The 21,167-nt window shown below is 37.9% G+C and overlaps 1 protein-coding gene across 9 annotated transcripts in view; it reads right to left on the bottom strand.

The window, feature by feature from the left end:
- The window catches only part of ELAVL4 (ELAV like RNA binding protein 4), a 98,653-nt gene extending 86,148 nt beyond the window's left edge, over window positions 1–12,505 (bottom strand). For 3 of the 9 annotated variants that reach the window (XM_063427791.1, XM_063427794.1, XM_063427798.1), the window contains exon 1: window positions 11,539–11,668. In XM_063427791.1, the coding sequence (XP_063283861.1) occupies window positions 11,539–11,652 (114 nt within the window). In that variant the 5' untranslated portion in view covers window positions 11,653–11,668. Of the gene's footprint in view, window positions 1–4,415; window positions 4,573–5,188; window positions 5,275–11,538; window positions 11,671–12,070 lie in introns of those variants that run through there. The other 6 variants (XM_063427797.1, XM_063427799.1, XM_063427792.1 and 3 more) reach the window with 5 other exon arrangements.
- Between the last annotated feature and the right edge of the window lie 8,662 nt (window positions 12,506–21,167).

Below are 21,167 nucleotides of genomic sequence, written 5' to 3'. Positions count from 1 at the left end.
TCCCATGTCACCTTCTGACTAATTAATCAGACTTGCTAACGTCAGGGCTCCCAATAACAATGGGAGGAGCTACGGTAATCTTTTTAGGATTGGTCGTTCCATCCGACAAGCAAGTTGATATTTAGAGTCTGTTTAAAAATGGTACCCTCTAAAATTCTTACACTGCCTACCCAGAAATATCCTGATGACATTGAAAAAATACTGCATTGCAGTACTCATTCCACACAGTCACATACTTAACTGTCCCATTGACAGACAATTGTTTAAACGTGCGTGTTTTGGCAAAAGGACACGTTTCAGGACCATGGATAATCAAGAGCTCTTTATCGTTCTCTCTGCAATATCCACATGTCATGTAATTCTCTACAATGACTGAGTGCACAGATGAGCAAGGACAGCTCTGTACAAGTTTTCAGTCCAAGAAAATCCACATGTAATGCTACATGCAGTGAATGGGAAAAATTACCACGATGTTGCCTTCTATGCATTTTGTGAACAAAGAGGTATCGGAGGAGGGGGAATCAATGCAAATCAGAGGCTGCTGAGATCCACTGATCTCTCCAGAACAAAGACATTGAGGGGAATTTGATTTAAATTCAGAGAGCTCATTGTATCACAAGATGCAGGATGTCAGTAGATATATGCGCAAGGCACATGGCTGTAAGGGCTGGTCAGGCTCAATCTGGGCCCTCAGTGCTGAAGATTCAGCTGCTAATATGTTGTTTTTTCACCAGAAGAAATAATGACACATTTGGACGATTTCTCTTTAACTGTACGCGGAAAAAAACAAAGGCTCGTTTATAGCAACAACAAAAATAAGATACCCAACGTGAAACACAAGCTAATGCAAAACTTCTCAGCGACACGGTGGAAGCTGTGAGTATAAGATAACATATCCCAGACAATTGAATTTATTGTGGTTCCCTGTAAGAATCATTCAATAGACAATGTCTATTAACATTCCACAATAGAAACAGATACATTATATTTAGAATATAGCTGGCTTTAGTTGTGAATCTATGTAGAGCAGTCCAATATATATACTTGTGCAGCTTTTTAGACTTTTGCTTGTCCTATGCTATATACCACAAGCAATCACACAGTAATAAGACCCAGAGTCACTAGCATGGGCACATGAAATTGTCACAACATAATGTCCTCTTTTTATTAATGCTTCACATTTTTAATCTACCTACAGTTGGATGTATGTTCAAATGTCTTAACACAAATAGTGATTCACCGTTCCAAGCAAGCCAGAGGCAACTTCCCAGCTTCCAAGCTACAAAACAATGTCACTTTGCCATCAAACATTCTTCTAATGTTCTAATGTGCTACTCAACGATGTGGAAAGTCAATGTATTGTTCATTTTCTAACACTTCTACAATTGTGGTAAGAGAGGAAAGGTTAATGAAAAAAATCTCTTTCTGACCGAGTTTATTCATACTACAAGAAAATTAATAAAAGGCCATAATTTGCAAAAGTGACTAAGGGTCGACTACTGGTTTTCCAAAAAGCAGGAAGTGTAGAAGAAGGCACACATCGCCAAAAATGAAAAAAAAACAAAAAAAACAAGAAATGAAAATAAAACCATTGTGCATTTGGTCTTGGAATATATTAAAGCTGTCCGTGAAAGGCAAGTCAGGATCGTATATCAGCTCAAAAAGACCCACAGCACACTGGACAGATTAAATAGCTTAAAAACTGCACAGAATTGAAGGGGATAATCTCTTATTCACACCAGCTAATCACAATAGCATGTAATGGGCCCTGTTGAGCATTTAAAAATAATAATAATATTAATAAAAATAATAAACAGACCATAAACTGCCCTCCAACATTATTAACACATTATATATATGCATATATAAATAAATATATATACATATATATTTACATGCAAATCATATATATATATATATATATATATATAGCATTTAGAAATATATATATATATATATATATATTTCTAAATGATATATGTATATATAGATTATATATATATATAATTATTATATGCACACAAACATGTATATACATACAGTATATATTTATACATATATATATATATATATATTTTTTTTTTTTTTTTTTAAAGCAAACAACCCACGTTCAGTGTTTTACAAGGAGACTCAAAGTCAGATGTGACAGCGAGGAGAAAAGGCATTCATCTAATATATATGCATTTCATTCCTGTGGCTACATGTTTTCAGAAACAAGTCTTATCTCACACAACGCAATTCATTTTTGTAAACAAGGTGAAAATTGAGGTATTGTGTGCAGTGGAGTGAAATATATTGTTTGATTGTAGGTTTGAGCCATTCCCCTATACCGATGCTGAATGTAATTCTCCTTTTAACAAAGAGCAGATTAAGACAAGCTGGTCGCTGTTCAACATTTTCTAACTTTTATCTTAATATTTCCTATTCAGGGTCAAATTACAGAAACAATACAACAGATTTGTTGCTCCCGGAGGGCATGAATAGGAGGATGATATATCTTTACTTATACTTTATGGAAAATAGTATAGAAGTTTTCACTGGGAGAAATTTATTGTGATATTTGTTGAAGTCAGTTTGAATGTCTTATTGTTTTAAATTGCACATAAAACAAATACCAGAGCAATACATTGACGTGTGCTGCTTTGTATAGATAATCCTGGCAAAGGAACGTTTATACATTAAAGGAGGGATTCATTGAAATTCAAGGCACGATCTTTAAAACAGCTAAAATAATGTAAATTAAAATATGTGGCAAGACGAAAAGGTGTGATCTTTGAAATTATGGGACAATATCAGTGCAATAGCCTACTATGTGGTTAAACCCAGCTGGGCTCTCACAGATCTCTCCAAATCTCTACTGACAGTGAACACTCATCAAAACTAACACATCCCCATGGCTGCATGCACAGACATGTTATATATCATTTAAAATGTAAAATAATGTACCGTCAATACCAACGCTTGTATTTTCTTGTGTCCAGTTAAAACCACAGAAGGGTGCGATATGGCCCACAAAGTCTCTTGCTCTCAAATTTGACTTGATGTACATATACTATATAAAATAACACATGGCCATGCTAAAATAAATCAATAAATAAAATTAAATATATATATAGATAAGCCATATGAAAAATATTCTCATTCTACAACTATTTTATTTCAGTGTCTGTGTGAAAGAAAAAAAACACATTCACACACTTCGTGCTAAAGGGCCAGATGCTTTAAAAATAGTATTCGGTGAATCACTGTACATCTGTGGTTGAGATGTAATTAGCACCTATATGTAAAAGATAATTAAAGTTTTGACTGCCACAAAGAAGAGCAGATAATAGAAAGAGCCCCAGTCTGCATTTGACGCTGCATCCTATATTCCCAAATGAGTACCACCTGCTACCCTATCTTGCATCCCTCCCTAGTTGTTTCCTGGGCAACCTTTTTACTGGCTTCCCCTTGAAGCGATAGCTTTCAGTTCTGCTGCTCTGTCTAATCTTGTTTGTTTTACACCCATCAAAACAAGCAGACAGACAAAGACGATTCCTTAAGAATGGATGGGGTTGGGTGGGGAGAAGTGAAAAACCTAATTGTAACAGGAACTAGAAAGTGTTCTGGAGGGGAAAGTGCATGGACGGGATTGAAGGGGGACTACGAATATTTGAGCACGGGGTGTATCTTGTGCTTGTGTCCCCGCAGTGTTCAAAATGACATGCCAAGCAGGTCAAGGCAGTAAGATTCAAGAGTAACACTTTACATCCATTGTACGAACCCCATACAAAAGCAACGCCAAGTAGTTACATGGTGTATCTTTTGAGCAGAAAGAACGGACAGCTGTACCTATTTAACAAATGTGCTTTATGCTGCAGACTTTTTTTTTTGCTTTAAGGTGCAAAGCTTTTAGCAGCATTGTAGGGAAAATAAAATACCCCCACTACAGACACGTCTAAAGACTCGTGTAATTCAAATGAAAATTACACAGCATCAGGTCCTTCAATGACGGACACGCACTGACATTATAGTTGTGAAGGTACCTTCCTAGATTGGCTGTAACACACACACTGAGAAGCTTCAGCGAGGCTCTTGACCAGCCAGTGCGTGAATTTGCATTAAATAAAAATAAATAAATAAATCTATATATATATATATATATATATATATATAAAAACAAAGAAAACAAAATGCAGAGCTAGAAGGAATGTAATTGCTTAGATCCTAAACTGAAAAGGTTTTTGAATTGTGCAAGGATATATATATATATATATATATATATATATATATAGATATATATACATATATATATATATATCTATATATATATATATATATATAAATATATACATAAAGCTAAAAAGATAAATAATACATATATATATGTTTATATATATATATAATGTATATACAATTTACTGGAAGTCACTTACCATCTTTAAACCATTCCACTCCATCTGTGGCTATAGAGATGGAGCCTTCTAGCTTGTCACAGTGTCAAATGCAAAAAGACCGTTATGTAAAAGCTGACATTCCTTCTTACAGTACTGCTGGCAAGCGATGCTACGAAAGACACACACACACACTCACACACACACACTGTGCGCTCAAACACAGTCCAGCCTCCTCCTCTTTTCATGAGGTCACGATAGGAAAGTCTCTGAAATGCAATATGCAGCATTCACCAAGCCACTATAAATCATTCTTATGAAAGATTACTATACTGACCACTTAGACCAACTCAAATTAGCAGAGATGGCAAAAAAAAATTAAATAAAAAAATGTTAAGACATCTTAGTCTTTCTATTGTGGGGTGGGGAGTTCCAGATGTTTTAAGCACAAACACAATAGAAACAGCACAAGTCGGTGCCGCCGAACAGGTTGTAAGATCCAGCAGACAATCAAATCACACTCTATACAACACAAGTGGATGCGCCTTTCGTCTTTTCATCCTAAGGACAATGCTACAGTGTAACATACAAATGACCTTGAAGATCACTTCTATTCTAACTCTGCATGTTTGCATGTGACAAATCACTGACATCGAACAACCATGCTCCCCCAACCCCCAAAAAGAAATCCATCTCTTACCATCAACATTATGACTAATGCTATATTGTCAAAATACGTGAACACATATTAACAAAAGGTACAGACACTGAAAACACAAAACAAACACTGAACACAACTTCAATATAATACCTACCATCACCATTCTCAAGGGATTATATAGATTCTTGATGGGCTCCCACTTTTCTCTTCAATTGATAATTTTCTATTGCTTTATTTATATATATATAAATAAATAAATATATATATATATGGGGTTTTGTTTTCGCGCTTGTTTTAAATTTTCTTTTTTAAATGTTCTCTTTGTTTCCAATCCACAAACCACAAAGGGAGAAATAAATAAATAAAACAATAAACCACAAATTGTTAAATAAAATAACCCCTCCAAAAAATTAACAAAAATGAAAAAAAAAATGTGACGTAAAATAAGTTCAAATTAAAAAAATATATATATATATATTTAAAATAAAACAAACCTGCAAACTAACATAAACCTAAAAAAAAAAAAAAAAAAAAAGGAAAAAAAGAAAAAAAAAAGAAAGGAAAAAAAGGAGGCTATAGACAGAGAGAGGGACTGTGCTGATGCCTCTCGGAAGTAGGATGTAGATATGAAAATTGGATAGAGCCTTGCTTGAAAATTGGCTAGATGCTTGCATGCATTTATGCGACTATCTGTCATATGAAGCTTCCATCTGATTGGCTACAGGGGCTGGGGAAGGTGTGGCTATGTTAGAAGCTATTGAATTTGTCTTCTACTAGGCTGGGGAGCTTAACTCTTTGAGTGCTGCAAATATTTCTTTTTTTTTTTTCCTAACACATTTATTTGACATATGTTGCTGCCAAATGCCTGTGGGTTAATGGCTTCAGGATGGTGGCTGATGGTGCCTGTGCTGTCTAATTAATGACCAGCTGGCCACTTCTGGCTCCAGAATTTCAGATCACAGGTCAATCCCAGCATGCAAGTACAGCAATCCCAATTATTGATTTGCACATTAAGTCTAAGTAAACCATAAAGAAATGTGAATAAGCAAATACACGAAAGGACAAAGAAACACAAGAAAGCCAGTGATTCTTAGAAGAATGGGGTAGATCTTTGATTGACAATGTTTCACAATATGTTAATATTTTAGTTTGCTTTTTGTGCTTCAAGTAAATGATGTGGAAATGAATCACATGGGGGAATTGTCCCTCCACTAGATGCAGCCAGCACATTTTCTGGTGTAATGTACACATGGTATTCTCCAATCTGCATACTGTACGGAATTAAGTTGTTTAATACTTCAGTGGGAGTGGGTGTGAGTCTGACGATTGGAGGGATATTGTTCAAAAAGATGTTAGACAGTTCACAAAAGCTGACATTTCCAGTAGATAGAGGGCGTGATATTGTGATGTTTTATTTTCGCACATGGGTGGAAATGCAAATTTTGCCAACTGGAAACTTTTTGTCCATTTCAAAGAACAGTTTTAAGCTGCAGCTTTGTCCAGCGGAGACAATCCCACCCAGCAAGTGAACATTTATACACAATGGTTTATTTACTAAACAGCATATGTTGGTGGACTGAAAAAAATGAATTGCAAAACTTGGTCCAAATCCATTGATCTGGAAGAATTACCCAGCTCACCTACAGTCACTGTGTGAATATTGCATTTAAAAAAAATCACTGCAATTTTGAGTTTGATGGATAAAACCCCTTAGATGCTAGAATAACGTAAACTTTTTTTTTTTAGATGGAGATAAAATGGACAAAAAGGTTTCAACAATAGAGGCAACTAAGGGTAAACTGCTAGATGAAAGGCGTACAAAACAAGATTTAATTTAAAACACAATATCAAAAGGAATATTGTATTGAGAGGATCCTATATCATCTTCCCTTGTTCACACCATTAATGGTGCTTGGAAAAAATTAACTCCAAATTTCCTGCAGGGGTTAAAAGATAATTAACCAGGAGGAACTAATATTAACACACTTTCTTTTAACACTTGCATTTATGCAACAGTTGGGGGCGTGTAACAAGGTCACAATTCCAAGTTAGCAATATTGGCAGTTTTATATTTTACAACGCTGCCAAAGGATTGGCATACAACAGATACAGTGCCCATATAGAGATCAAATCCTAAAATAGGATATTACAGACCAGTGAGCCTGACAACTGTAGCATGAAAACTATTTTAAAAGGTTTATAAGAGATTTAGGAATTTATTTTGAACAACAGTGTTAAGAGAGAGTGGCATCATTTTATAAAGGATAGCTCATTGTCAAAAAGCTATAATCATGTACCACGAAGAAGTGATTACAAGTATAGATCAGGGATTTGCGGTGTTTGTGATCTAATTTGATTTCGTGAAAGCATTTGGTACGGTTTTATACTAAGGGTTTTTGTACAAATTGAAATCGATGGGTTTAGTGGAGACTGTTTGTACTTGATTCGAAAACTGCCAAAAAGATAGAGTTCAAAGAGTTGCTGCTAATAGAAAAATTTCCAGTTGGACGAAAATACTAAGTGAAGTCCCGAGTCTACTTCTCTTTAATCTGTTTATTAAAAAACCTTGCAGCAGTAAGCCACATGTCTGAGTTTGGAGACGACACAGAATTAGGTAAGGTAATTTAGTCTTCTCTATAGAGGGACGTGGATGATGCTGGAGACAGGTATTACCACGTGGATTTACTGGTAGATAAATGCTTTTGAAGGCAAACGTAAACTTTCAACCCATTATATAAATGATGTTGAATTGATGAAATTGAACTGAACAGAAAAATTCTAAAAAACAAACAAACCAAAAAAACAAACAAAACCACAGACACTGCAAATATGTGCTATATCAGTCAGCAGACACACAGGTCATTAAAGGTATTGTCACATATAAAAAGGGATATTGATTCATAAGATGAAAAAATAATGAACCTCTTTTAAAATCAATTGTAATTCGCTGCCTTGAATATTCAATGTTATTTTGGGGAGAAAGTGCAAAGGAAGGACTTTTTTTTAAAGTGCATTAATGGGCTTCAAATAAAAAAAAATTATGAAGTCTATGTTACATTGTTTGTGCCGGAAAAAGGAAATGTTTGAGGATATGATAAAAGGACCTAAAATTGCTCCATTTAGAGTGGATGGAAAGAGATTTCACCTTCAGATGTTGAAATGTTATTAACACTATGAACAATACATATGGTGGCTATACTGTCTAGAGATAATTTCTATAAATGCATTTAAAACAAGGGACAAATGGGTCATTAAAGTAGTGTGAATATAAAACGACTATAGCATATGTGTATGGCACTCTTAAACCCTCTTGCACATGCATGTATGCATGACTGGATATTTTCGTTTTTTTTTATTTTCCAGAGACATGTGAAACTAGAAACTGAAACTCTGCCACCATTCGGTGACTGAAAGCACTGTAATAGGCGTGCTTAGCATCATGGGAAACGTAGTCCCCACATAGCTGCATTTCCAGTAGTAGCCATCACTGTCATGGGATACATGTTTGTACTGTGCATGATGAAGGTCCTTTCCCATGGAGGTAAATGTAAGAGAAATGTGTCTCACTGGCTCCCTCTCTGGTTGTCCCTTGGAAGAGCACATTACAAACAGATGTTACAACAGATACCTCCATTCAGTCACCTGTACAGCACTCTAATGGATCAAGGGACAGTCAGATTCCTGTTCCATCATCTTGGATTGGAACTTATCTTCCCCAGAAGAATGTTAGTTACATTTTATGGAATGAGAAAAACAGCAAGGGGTAAACAGCAAGTATTGCTGCGTAGCTTCAAAAGTGGCCTCTGAGTCTCGACATACCTTAATTTATGATTATATAGGGCAAGTTTTTTATTTGTCTGTCTGTCTGTCTATCCATTTACATGTTGAATTTTCTAATGGGAAAACACATTAAGAAATGATTGTTATGGAGTACCATATAATTTATGTACGTGCAAATGTAATGGTCACATCCTCCCCGTTTTCTTACAATAAACGTCCTTAGTCATCCACATTTGGTAAATGATGCTATCCTGCTTTTTGCCCTGAAGTCCCTCTTTCTAGAAACTCAGGCTGTTTGTAAAGTGTCAGATTAATGTGTTAATTAAAATATAACACTTTGGGGGTTACCTATAAAACACTATTCTGTGATAGTGATCTAAATGTAAAGAATTAACTACATTCCAGTGGTTTCCATGGCGAAATCTCTACATTTAGAAATTGTGCTTTTCACTTGTCCTAAGTTTCTAAGCCGATCAAAAAGAAACTGCTTGTCATAATATTATTTAAAGATGCCCTTTTCTCCTCGATAAATCTAATGGACACTCCCTATTGGCCCGTTTGGCTCTTTGAAATGTTTGGCTGATCGGAACTATATTCTGAACATAACAGTTATAAATATATTTTTATCTGTAGCGGTAATATATGACATAAGTGTCACTTCTTTCATTGCTGAAAAATATTGATTTTTGGGGAAAAAAAATTCATGTAAACATATATTGTAACATTGCTAAATACATAACTCAACCACTAAAATTCACAAAGAAAATGTAATACATTTTCTGTCTTTATTGAACAGAGTTAAAAATAACTGAATAGACAGAGTTCTCTGAAAAGAATGTGAAACATTGCAGGAAGGAACAAGTGTTTTGACTGAAAAGGTGAGTCACATATTTACGCAAGAAAACGCCTTCCTGCAGTGCTGTGTCACCCATGCACAGGGTGTTTACACTAAAACTCTCATCATCCTCTGCAGGGCAGCTTGTGGGTCAAAGATAATACAACATGTAGTTCAGAAATGGTTTAGGAATGGAGAATTGCCTACATGATATCCACTAATATCCAAGACTCTAGTAATGTGGGCAAACCGAACACTTACGTAGATTAAACTAAAGTCCTTGCAGTTGATTTTACCCAGAATCTAATTGACATGGAAAAGCAAATATATGAACTATAGAGCTCTACAACCTACAGAATCCACACAAATCACTCACAGTTCAAAAGAGTCAGAACATTCACAACTATTCGTGAGTTGTAGGAGGATGAATTTCTACACGAACATGGTATTCACTAACGTGAGAAAGTCAAGGTGAGTTTTAAAGTGATTTTCAAATTTAAGGTCAAAACAAACGTACTGGACAAACATCTAAGTTGTCTATGATTTCATTACAGCTACTGTGGCCTTAAATATGACATTCACTTTGAATTCCCTTTTGAAATCTCTCTTTTTGTAAATAACCCTGAAAGTATTTGAAGGCCAACAGCGGCAAAATGCGGCCAAGTACAGATTTTGTGAACTATATTTCAGTGTTAGGGTATAACAGGCTCATCTAGGTTTGATTCATTTTGAAACTACCTCAGACTGGTCCTATAGCATTAAGCAATGGATGGCATTTTGGTGGGGTTAAGTGACTGTATAATATCTAAACACAAAGGGGTGGCGCTGTCTGTCCAGCATACAAGTAATTAATTAACCCCTTATTGGGAGCTATACAAACAGAGATTTTGAGCTGTTACCAGAACAGTAAGCGTGGAGGTTATTTGATAGTGATATATATTAGAACATAATTTACTTATAAACATTCCCAAATACATGGATATAATAACACATATGGCAAATAAACTCACTGAATGTTGTCCACATTAGTGCACACATGTAGCCAAAATGCATATAATCTCTCAGTATACTGATTATCGACATAGAATTTTAATTTTCTTTTAAATCCGTTTTGAAGTCATATGCTATGTTGCATTGTGGCATTGCTGCACTGGACACACAAACACACACACACACACCTTTACACCCAAGAAAGGCCTGAGATGTAATATATTATATCCAGTACGGTGCATGTTACAAAATTGACATTTTCTAATATTCTAGATACAAATATTATAATAAAACAATAATTCACAAAAAGGAAGAATGAATCCAGTACATCTGTCATCTATGTTCTATGCATCAATCCACCTTCTACATAGCTGCTTAGTGGCTCTCACAGCACATCACACAAGACTTTCTAAACAGCAAACCCTGCTTGACTTTTGTCAGATATGTTGCAGAACAAATGGTAATGATTTCCTACAGAGTACCAAGAACTCTGACTTGCCCCTGCATAGCAAATCAACAGTGCCACTATCAGACTGTAAAATGGGAATCTGTTCCCAACTCCAATATTTGACAAAGACAAAAAAACAAAACAAAAAAAAAACAACATAAAATGCCCCAGTAAGCCTTTAACCCTTTATATGACAGGGGGCTGAATTATGATAAAAACCACTGACACTTAAAGGGTTAAAAAAAAAGAAGAAAACTAACAAAGTTAAAAACTATCAAATGTGCAACACAGGCACAGTATGCAACAAAAAGCAATAACAAAACAACAACAACAAAAACAAACAAAAAAAAAACAACAACACAGAAATAGATAGTTATTTACAAAATGCAAAAGCTTCTCTAAGGCTGATTCTCTCTAAAAATTAAGTCAAAGGGTGATTCGATTTCCTTACCCTAAATGAGGAGCTTTGCAAGTCATTAGCGCCAGATGTATGTACAAAGGATGGGTTCATAGCGAATCTGTCAGCCTGCCTCCAGCACGCATTCCTCCCGAACGATAGGGACATGTTAACAGAGCAAGCTAGGAGCAGGTTCAATTCTAGAGAGTCCAGGGAGAGCTACACCACAATCATTAATAAACACCTACTCTGGGCAGCTGCAAGACATACTTGGCACTACTATAGGCAACAGCAGCAGACTGCAGCACTCCTTAAACCATCTATACTGTTTCTAGGACCTGCAACATTCAGGGTTTGTTTGATGGTCCCTTTAACTGCCAAGTGCTTTCAACACCACAGGAAGCACCCCCCAAAAAAATCAAGATCACAGGAAGCACCCCCCAAAAAAATATCTTGATTTTTTTTTTGTAAAATCACAAAACAACAAACCCTTAAAACGTCTTCATTTAGAGAAAGAAAAATACAGGGAACCAATTCTTCATTTAAAAAAAAATAGATGCTGAATGACAAAGTGTCAAAATGTTACCTCGTTATTTAATAACGCAGCGTTAAGGGTCCTGGTGATTTCAAACATCTTGCCAGAGAGTGACAACAAAAAGAAAGCTTTTGTTTTTTTTTAAGCTCCTTCTGCAAAGAGGGTGTCTGTAGTGTATGTTTCTGTCCAAAGAGAGTCAGTCTGGGTATTCCCTAGAGATGGTACATCAGACCTTGCATGCAGCCACTTGGGATCTCCCCCTGATCAGCCTCATAAAGTGCACAGGATGTTCTGGCCAGGCTGGACCACTGTCGTACAAGGATGCTCTGCTACAAACATGGCTGGTTTCAGAAGTCTTACAAAGTAACAATTCAAAGCATCACCGCCAGGTGGGTAGTGTCAGGGAGCTGAGCCTCACACACAGATAACCTTGAGGAGGATTTCATGAGAAGTGTCTTGGATGGATCTGCTGAAACAGGTATATGAAGACTCTCCTCTCTCACCAGTGCTGTGATGACAAGGGATGCCCAGCCTACTCAGGTCCAGCGGCTGCTGGGACTGCAACTCCTACTGTGCCCAGTCAGAAAGTTGGTTATTTAAATGCATTGGGGCTTGGTAGGAGAAAAAAAGCCCAGCTTGCTTGGATTGCAATACCCACTATCCTCAGCCAGCGCGCTGCTGAGATGATTACATAGGGATTATTTCTGTTTCTTGGGCTAGGATGACAAGAGATGTCCACTGGCTGGAAGCCTGGCTGCTTGGACTGTAACTCCAAATATGCTCAGTCAGAAATCTGCATTATGATGTTTTACTCTCACCAAGGCTAAACTGAACACTGATGGGAAGCCAGCTGCTGAGGACTGCAAATCCCATTATTCCTAGTCTGCCACACAATGAAAGAATGGAGCAGCAGGGTGCATTTAAAGTTCAACTGGTGCTGACCTCAACTCCCATTATGGCCATCGATCCATCTAGTGAACCATATTAGGGGCCACCAGTGCTACTATGAGAAAACTAGCACATTTTCCCTCAGGCTAAACGTCTGCTGACCGCAACCCCTATTATGCCCAGTCAGCCTACAGTTATGTTTAGGATCCTCCTCTGACCCTAGCCAAGTTAAGGCATGATCATCGTCTGCAAGTACAGCTAATGCAACTCCCATTATGGGCAGCCATCTGGTGAGATATTTATACTAGGCAACTCCTCTCACCGGTCTGTGATGAGATGCAATTGCAGCATCCATTAGCATTAGCCAGAGATACACACACACGTTTATTTACAGACCTCTCTCACCCATGATATGACACAGGCTGGCCATTCTGGTCTAGTAGCTGCTGCTAACACAGGGTTTATTATTGGTGAGCAGCCTGCTACAAACCATGGCTTGGGTTAGATGCTTTCTAAGCCTGATGTGAGTTGCAATCTGTGTTGGCTTGCTTACAGCATCACAGCCCTAACATCAGTCCACCCTCCACTAACCTCACATCCTCTGATCAGTCCTCTACAATTCTTCTAATTCATATCAGATGCACTACGCCTAGTGGGAGTTAGAGTCTGCCACTTCCCTTTATGCTCTGAGATTACTGTATGATATTGTAAATCTAGACTAATGTAAATATATAAATATATTCATTTGTGACAACATGGCAAAGGGTAACATATATGTTTTGCCATTTATTTGAGAGATTAATTACAGTATTGCTTGAAATGAAATCCCAAATGGAGCTGAGCATTGTAACAGTACACTTTAATGGAATGTTAACTTGTAAAATAAATCCGGCACAGAAAAAAAACAATAAATATATTCTGGAAACATAATATGTCATTACATATCCCATCCACATGATCAGATCTGTAAATAGTGAGGTCAGGAGACCGAATCAGGATGTTTTGGCCTAAGCTGCGTTTTCACACAACACACTATTTAGTGAATATATTATGTAAAATCACATTTCAGATTGGAGAAAGCTTTTTACTAATATATCTGAACACATCTTGCATATCTGGGTAATTCTGAGCCCCAGAATAATGTTCACTATATGTTTATGCGGTCTGTACCAAAGCAACACACATCCAATACTATAAAGAAATTGGATATCAATAATTGCATCCAAATCACTCCTCAGGAGTAAAAAATGGGTGCTTAGAATAATATCCTGCAAAGGTTACTAATTAGACCCTGCTTACGCCACACACAAGGAATTTTACCGAAGGTTGTTTGAGGACAGTTTCTAAAATCATCTTAACTTGGGTGTCCCCTTATTATATTTCTGGCTAGTTGAAAGGCTACTGCAAGGTTAGTTCTAAAAGAACCATTTCATATAAACTTGAAAACAGGAGAAATCTCAAGGTGTCCTTCCTGGTTAAATATTTTATAAATAAATTTAGATGGGGTAATTGCATTGGGGGAGGTAAACGAACATTGTTCTACCTTAATATCTGACATTGAATGGGTTGCAAATCAGTTCAATATACTGTATAGAAGTTGTTTACGATATGGGGCGAGTCACTATTTATTATTATTACTGGGTATTTAAAAAGCACAGACAGATTCCGCAGTGCTGTACAAATTGACTGTACAGTGTCGACAAACCAATAAAAGGGAATAGAGGGCCCGACCCGTGTGCTGAGATCTGGCATTTAGACAAAGTACTAAACTAGATGACACTGAGCTTACAATCTAAAGACTACAACCAGAAATTGTCAAGAATTGGCAAAGGAACTGCAAATTTCAGGCGAAAACAGACAAATTGAAAACAATTTCAAATTCCAAGTTTTTTTTTTTTTACCAGATTGTCTGTTTTAGCCTTAAATGTACAAATCATTTTTTAATTCCCCACAATTCTGACCATAGTGAATGGCCGCATGTAATGTTTAGTAATTATCAACTTGACCTATAATTTGTTGAAGTTCAACGCATTGCAATGCATTGTTTAGTGATCAGCCCCTTAAAATCTCAATCTATTTCCTTCGTCTTGTATTTGCAATAGCAGGTACCCGCTGAAGGCATTTAATCGCTTAAAATTGATTTGCACTGAATTAAAATCAAAAATGTAAAATCCAAGCGACATGTTTCTCTACTGCAAAAAGAGTCACAAACTATCACTGTACCCATGTCGGCAAATTTTCCCAAATTAGTTATTTTTAGACAAATTTTGTGATTCTGATTTTAATTTGCACAGTTTCGAGTTTAGGGTATAAGCCCATCTAATGTTAAGGTAACATTGTTGCTGCTCGGATTAACTGTATTTGTTTTCGAAGGTTGAAAATAGACAAGCACAGGGACAAGAAAAAGCAAAAATTGAATTAATTCTTCAATTTCTCACCCGTAAACCCTTAGGATGCTTTTGTTAATCAATAATAGCAATTCCCCATTGACATTACACCATCTGCCTTACTGCAGTGCTAAGTGCAACCTAACCCTTATATATGAAAAAAAAGACTTCTCAGCCACTTAAAGCCATAGTCGCACTTAGCAAGTTGCTTTCAAGGCACATCAGCCTGAAAGGATTCCTCGCCTTGTCACTTGGGTCAGGTACTTGTAATATAGTTAGAAGGACACCATTTTTTATTCCTTTGTCATGGCTTTTTTTTAGTTTGATAGTAAATTCAATCAACTTGAGAAATCGACTGCTTTTATACACAAGAACCCCAGTGACAGGTATTACAGTTATCTCACAGTTGTAAAAGTCAAGGTTACAATGTCTTTAGTAATACAGAGCCAAAGTGTCTTTCTAGGATAATGGGACTGCATTGATGACAGCCTCTCTGGGAGGTCGCATATCAGTCCCCATTCCCTGTACATAGCCAATTGAATGATCATATTATGCTTTAGATAAATGTACTTTCTAGACTTGTGCTCAGTGAGAAAATTTGGCTTGGTCGAACCATTTTTTTCTGAAAATAGAATATTTTTAGGATATCCAAATTTTGGCAATACTTCGGTTCGACTTGGCAGAACTTCGACCAAAAAAAAGGAAAGAAAATAGGCCAATCGATACGCTTCAAAATATAAACCTATCATCTTATGTGTATATAAATTGCAGTATACTGCACCATTTGGCTCACAGATCAAGTGAAAAAAGTTAGCCAAGAGAGGGAAACAAACCGAAATCCTGAACCGAAACGAGCATGTTCAGCATTGCACGTTTTGGGTGTTCCGAGATTCGAGTACATCTCGGCTCGGAGGTTGGAAATTCGAACAGTCACTCGGCTGGCCCGAATTTCAGTTCGGACCAATCTGAATCTCCAAATCTAATATTTAACTACCCTGTTGCTACCCAGTCTCGTTCTGTGAAACGAGGTAATTGTTATAATTTATAGAACCATATTTTTCTAAAACCGTATAGAACCGTATTTTTCTAAGAGATAACCATGGGAAACCTATCACAGTGTATATTGTTATATAAAAGATCTATCTAGCAGGTAATAATATTTTAGAACATATGTTTTTTCTTTGTAGCTCTTTTCTGTCCGTGGTGACTGAAAGCTTTTATTCAGTACTTCAAATTGGATCAGAATTTACAGCTGATTAATTAGTTACTCTTACTAAACGTCCAATGCATTGGCAAGTCACATGACCACACATGAACTTATAATTTGTCATTTGTAGCAAACAAATGTGCAAAGTAGTGCATGTCACACATACCCTGCATTGTCCACATTTGGGTATCCTCTTTAATACTGACCACAATCCCTCCAAATCTTCCAAACTAAGGGAAACAATTATTATTTAAATAAGATTTTAAAAAAATATATGCTGTATATATGCACACAGGCACAAAGATTGCATATGCATACGTCTGTGTGTGCATGTAGACTATGTGTGCAGCAGTGTGTATGTGTGAATGTATATGCCAGTGTGTGTTTGTAACAGGGTGTGTGTGTGTGTGTGTAGAAGTGTGGATGTGTGAATGTATATGTCTGTGAATGTATATGTCAGTGTGTGTTTGTAACAGGGTGTGTGTGTGTGTAGAAGTGTGGATGTGTGAATGTATATGTCTGTGAATGTATATGTCAGTGTGTGTTTGTAACAAGGTGTGTGTGGGTAGCAGTGTGTATGTGTGAATGTATATGTCTGTGAATGTATATGTCAGTGTGTGTTTGTAACAAGGTGTGTGTGTGTAGAAGTGTGGATGTGTGAATGTATATGTCTGTGAATGTATATGTCAGTGTGTGTTTGTAACAAGGTGTGTGTGGGTAGCAGTGTGTATGTGTGAATGTATATGTCTGGGAATGTATATGTCAGTGTGTGTTTGTAACAAGGTGTGTGTGGGTAGCAGTGTGTATGTGTGAATGTATATGTCTGTGAATGTATATGTCAGTGTGTGTTTGTAACAAGGTGTGTGTGGGTAGCAGTGTGTATGTGTGAATGTATATGTCTGTGAATGTATATGTCAGTGTGTGTTTGTTACAAGGTTTGTGTGGGTAGCAGTGTGTATGTGTGAATGTATATGTCTGTGAATGTATATGTCAGTGTGTTTGTTACAAGGTGTGTGTGGGTAGCAGTGTATATGTGTGGATGTATATGTCTGTGAATGTATATGTACAAGGAAAGGTTAAAGGATCTTAACATGTTTATCTTGGAGGAAAGACGAGACAGGGGGGATATGATAGAAACATTTAAATACATAAAGGGAATCAACACAGTAAAGGAGGAGACTATATTTAAAATAAGAAAAACTACCACAACAAGAAGAAATAGTCTTAAATTAGAGGGGCAAAGGTTTAAAAATAATATCAGGAAGTATTACTTTACTGAGAGGGTAGTGGATGCATGGAATAGCCTTCTAGCTGAAGTGGTAGAGCTTAACACAGTGAAGGAGTTTAAACATGTGTGGGATATGCATAAGGCTATCCTAACTATAAGATAAGGCCAGGGACTAATGATAGTATTTAGAAAATTGGGCAGACTAGATGGGCCGAATAGTCCTTATGTGCCATCACATTCTATATTACCGTATATACTCGAGTATAAGCCGAGTTTTTCAGCCCATTTTTTGGGCTGAAAAACCCCAACTCGGCTTATACTCGAGTCAGAGTCTGTATTATGGCAATTTGCATTGCCATAATACAGACTGGGGGAGAGGGGGGCTGGCAGAGCTGTGACTTACCTGTTCTGCAGCTCCTGTCAGCTCTCTCCTCCTCTGTGCCGTCCGGTCAGCACCTCGGTCAGCTCCCAGTGTAAATCTCGCGAGAGCCGCGGCTCTCGCGAGACTTACAGTGTGAGCTGATAGAAGGAGCTGCACGGACGGCGCAGAGGAGGAGAGAGCTGACAGGAGCTGCAGAACAGGTAAGTTACAGCTCTGCCAGCCCCCTTCTCCCCCCCACTGAACTGCCACTGGACCACCAGGGAAGGAGAGCCCCCCTCCCTGCCATATATCAAGCAGGGAGGGGGGACGAAAAAAAAAATATATAAATAAAATAATAATAAAAAAATAATAATAATAATAAAAAAAAAGAATTAATACTAACAAAAAAAAGGGGTATAAGGACCACTATGGGAGGGGGGGGGGGTATAAGGACCACTATGGCAGGGAGGGGGGGGTATAAGGACCACTATGGGAGGGAGGGGGTGGGTTAAGGACCACTATGGGAGGGAGGGGGGTATAAGGACCACTATGGGAGGGAGGGGGTGGGTTAAGGACCACTATGGGAGGGAGGGGGGTATAAGGACCGCTATGGGAGGGAGGGGGGGTATAAGGACCACTATGGGAGGGAGGGGGGGGATAAGGACCACTATGGGAGGGAGGGGGTGGGTTAAGGACCACTATGGGAGGGAGGGGGGTATAAGGACCGCTATGGGAGGGAGGGGGGTATAAGGACCACTATGGGAGGGGGGGATAAGGACCACTATGGGAGGGAGGGGGGGGGATAAGGACCACTATGGGAGGGAGGGGGGGATAAGGACCACTATGGGAGGGAGGGGGGATAAGGACCACTATGGGAGGGAGGGGGGGATAAGGACCACTATGGGAGGGAGGGGGGTATAAGGACCACTATGTGAGGGAGGGGGGGGTATATGGACCACTATGGGAGGGATGGGGGGGATAAGGAACACTATGGGAGGGAGAAGGGGGATAAGGACCACTATGAGAGGGAGGGGGTGGGATAAGAACCACTATGGGAGGGGAGGGGGAAGTAAGGACCACTAGGGGAGGGGAGGGTAAGGACCACTAGGGGAGGGGTGAGTCAGGACCACTGGGGGGGGGGGGTGAAGGAACACGGGGGTGGGGAGGTAAGGACCACTGAGGGAGGAGGAGGGGAAGTCAGGACATATGGGGGGGGGAGGGGGCGGCAAAAAATTTTTTGCCTACGGCGGCAAATATCCTTGCACCGGCCCTGCACACACTGCATTCACACACTGCATTCATACACACACACACTGCATTCATGCACACACACACTGCATTCATGCACACACACACTGCATTCATGCACACACACACTGCATTCATGCACACACACACTGCATTCATGCACACACACACTGCACTCATACACACGCTGCACTCATACACACACGCTGCACTCATACGCACACACTGCATTCATTATACACACACTGTAAATAAATATTCAATTAATATATTTTTTTTAGGATCTAATTTTATTTAGAAATTTACCAGTAGCTGCTGCATTTCCCACCCTAGTCTTATACTCGAGTCAATAAGTTTTCCCAGTTTTTTTGGATAAAATTAGGGGCCTCGGCTTATATTCGGGTCGGCTTATACTCGAGTATATACGGTAGCTATATTTATGCTGCATTAGGCCTATTCTGTGACATATCTAATCAACGAGGTTGTATTATTTGTCACATTTGCAGATAGAACTAGTTAAAACATTTTCACTGGGATAAGGTGTTTTTCACAATTCTGAGTGGCACCAACACTCCATTAAAGAGACACTATAGTCAACAAAACAACTCTTACTTAACAAAGCAGATTTGGTCTATAGATCATGCCTCAGAAGCTTCACTGCTCAACTCACTGTCATTTAGCAGTAAAAACACTTTTATTTCTGTTTATGGCTGTGATTGACATAACCTGCATGAAAACAAAATGGTTTAATTTTCAGTCAGATGGAACTTCATTTAAAAGTTTCTCCTGCTCTTTAAATTGAACTTTAATCACATACAGGGGGCTCCTACAGGGTCTGGCAAATCATTAATAGAGCAGGAGATAAAACATAAATGCTAAATTAAACAGAATTTGCAATATAGGAAGTATAAACATTAGATAACTTTACAGGAAGTGTTTTGGAAGGCTGTGCAAGTCACATGCAGGGAGGTGTGCCTGGCGATGCATAAACAATGTGATTTAACTCCTAAATGGCAGAAAATTGAGCAGCGAGGCGGCAGGGGCATGATCTATACACCAAAACTGCTTCAGTATGCTTAAGTTATTTTGGTGACAATAGTATCCCTTTAAGTATTTTGTAGGTTATTGCCAGTGAAAGCAATGCATAGGAAATAAGATTCTATCAATACTCAAGTTTTATGCATTGCTGTAATGGATGTTAATCTAAAAAAGGAACGTGTTCTGCTTTGTATAGGTAAAACCACTGCCACATACCCTTTAATTAAATAGAATCAAACTTAACATAACATTGAGTTGTTGGTCATCTTAATTTGTCACCAGAAATACTACATATCCCATATATCAATTTAAAAAGTGTCTATACTTTGTATTGATTTACAGATCAATAAATATTAAACTGCTGAACAAATTGAAAAACAATCAATACAGAGTTATTCACTACGGTGAGAATTGTTGGGGATTTAACATGAATTTCAAATTTAAGGCCAAAATAGCTGAATTGGAAAAATTCTCCATAAAATTTCTTAAAAGTCTACTTGTGTAGAATAATTGATATTATGTGGGTATTTTTCATATACATATTCCAGTATGGTTTGATGCTGTTTGACTGTAATATAACAGGTCCCCATAAATGTCCTGACGCCGGCTATTCTTGAGTCTCATAGAACACAATATATCACTATGAAATGACCATGTAAGGATACATAATGCTTATTATTGTAGCACACTCACACACATTCACAGAAGAAGACTATCCCTTCCGGAGTCCAGCAAGCTGTATCGGCTGGTGAATTATCCATCACCTTGTAACATGACTAGTATTGTAAGAA

Source organism: Pelobates fuscus, chromosome 7, assembly GCF_036172605.1.
Source record: "Pelobates fuscus isolate aPelFus1 chromosome 7, aPelFus1.pri, whole genome shotgun sequence".
NCBI classification, from domain to species: Eukaryota; Metazoa; Chordata; class Amphibia; order Anura; family Pelobatidae; genus Pelobates; species Pelobates fuscus.
This window is presented reverse-complemented; position numbering and strand designations above follow the sequence as displayed.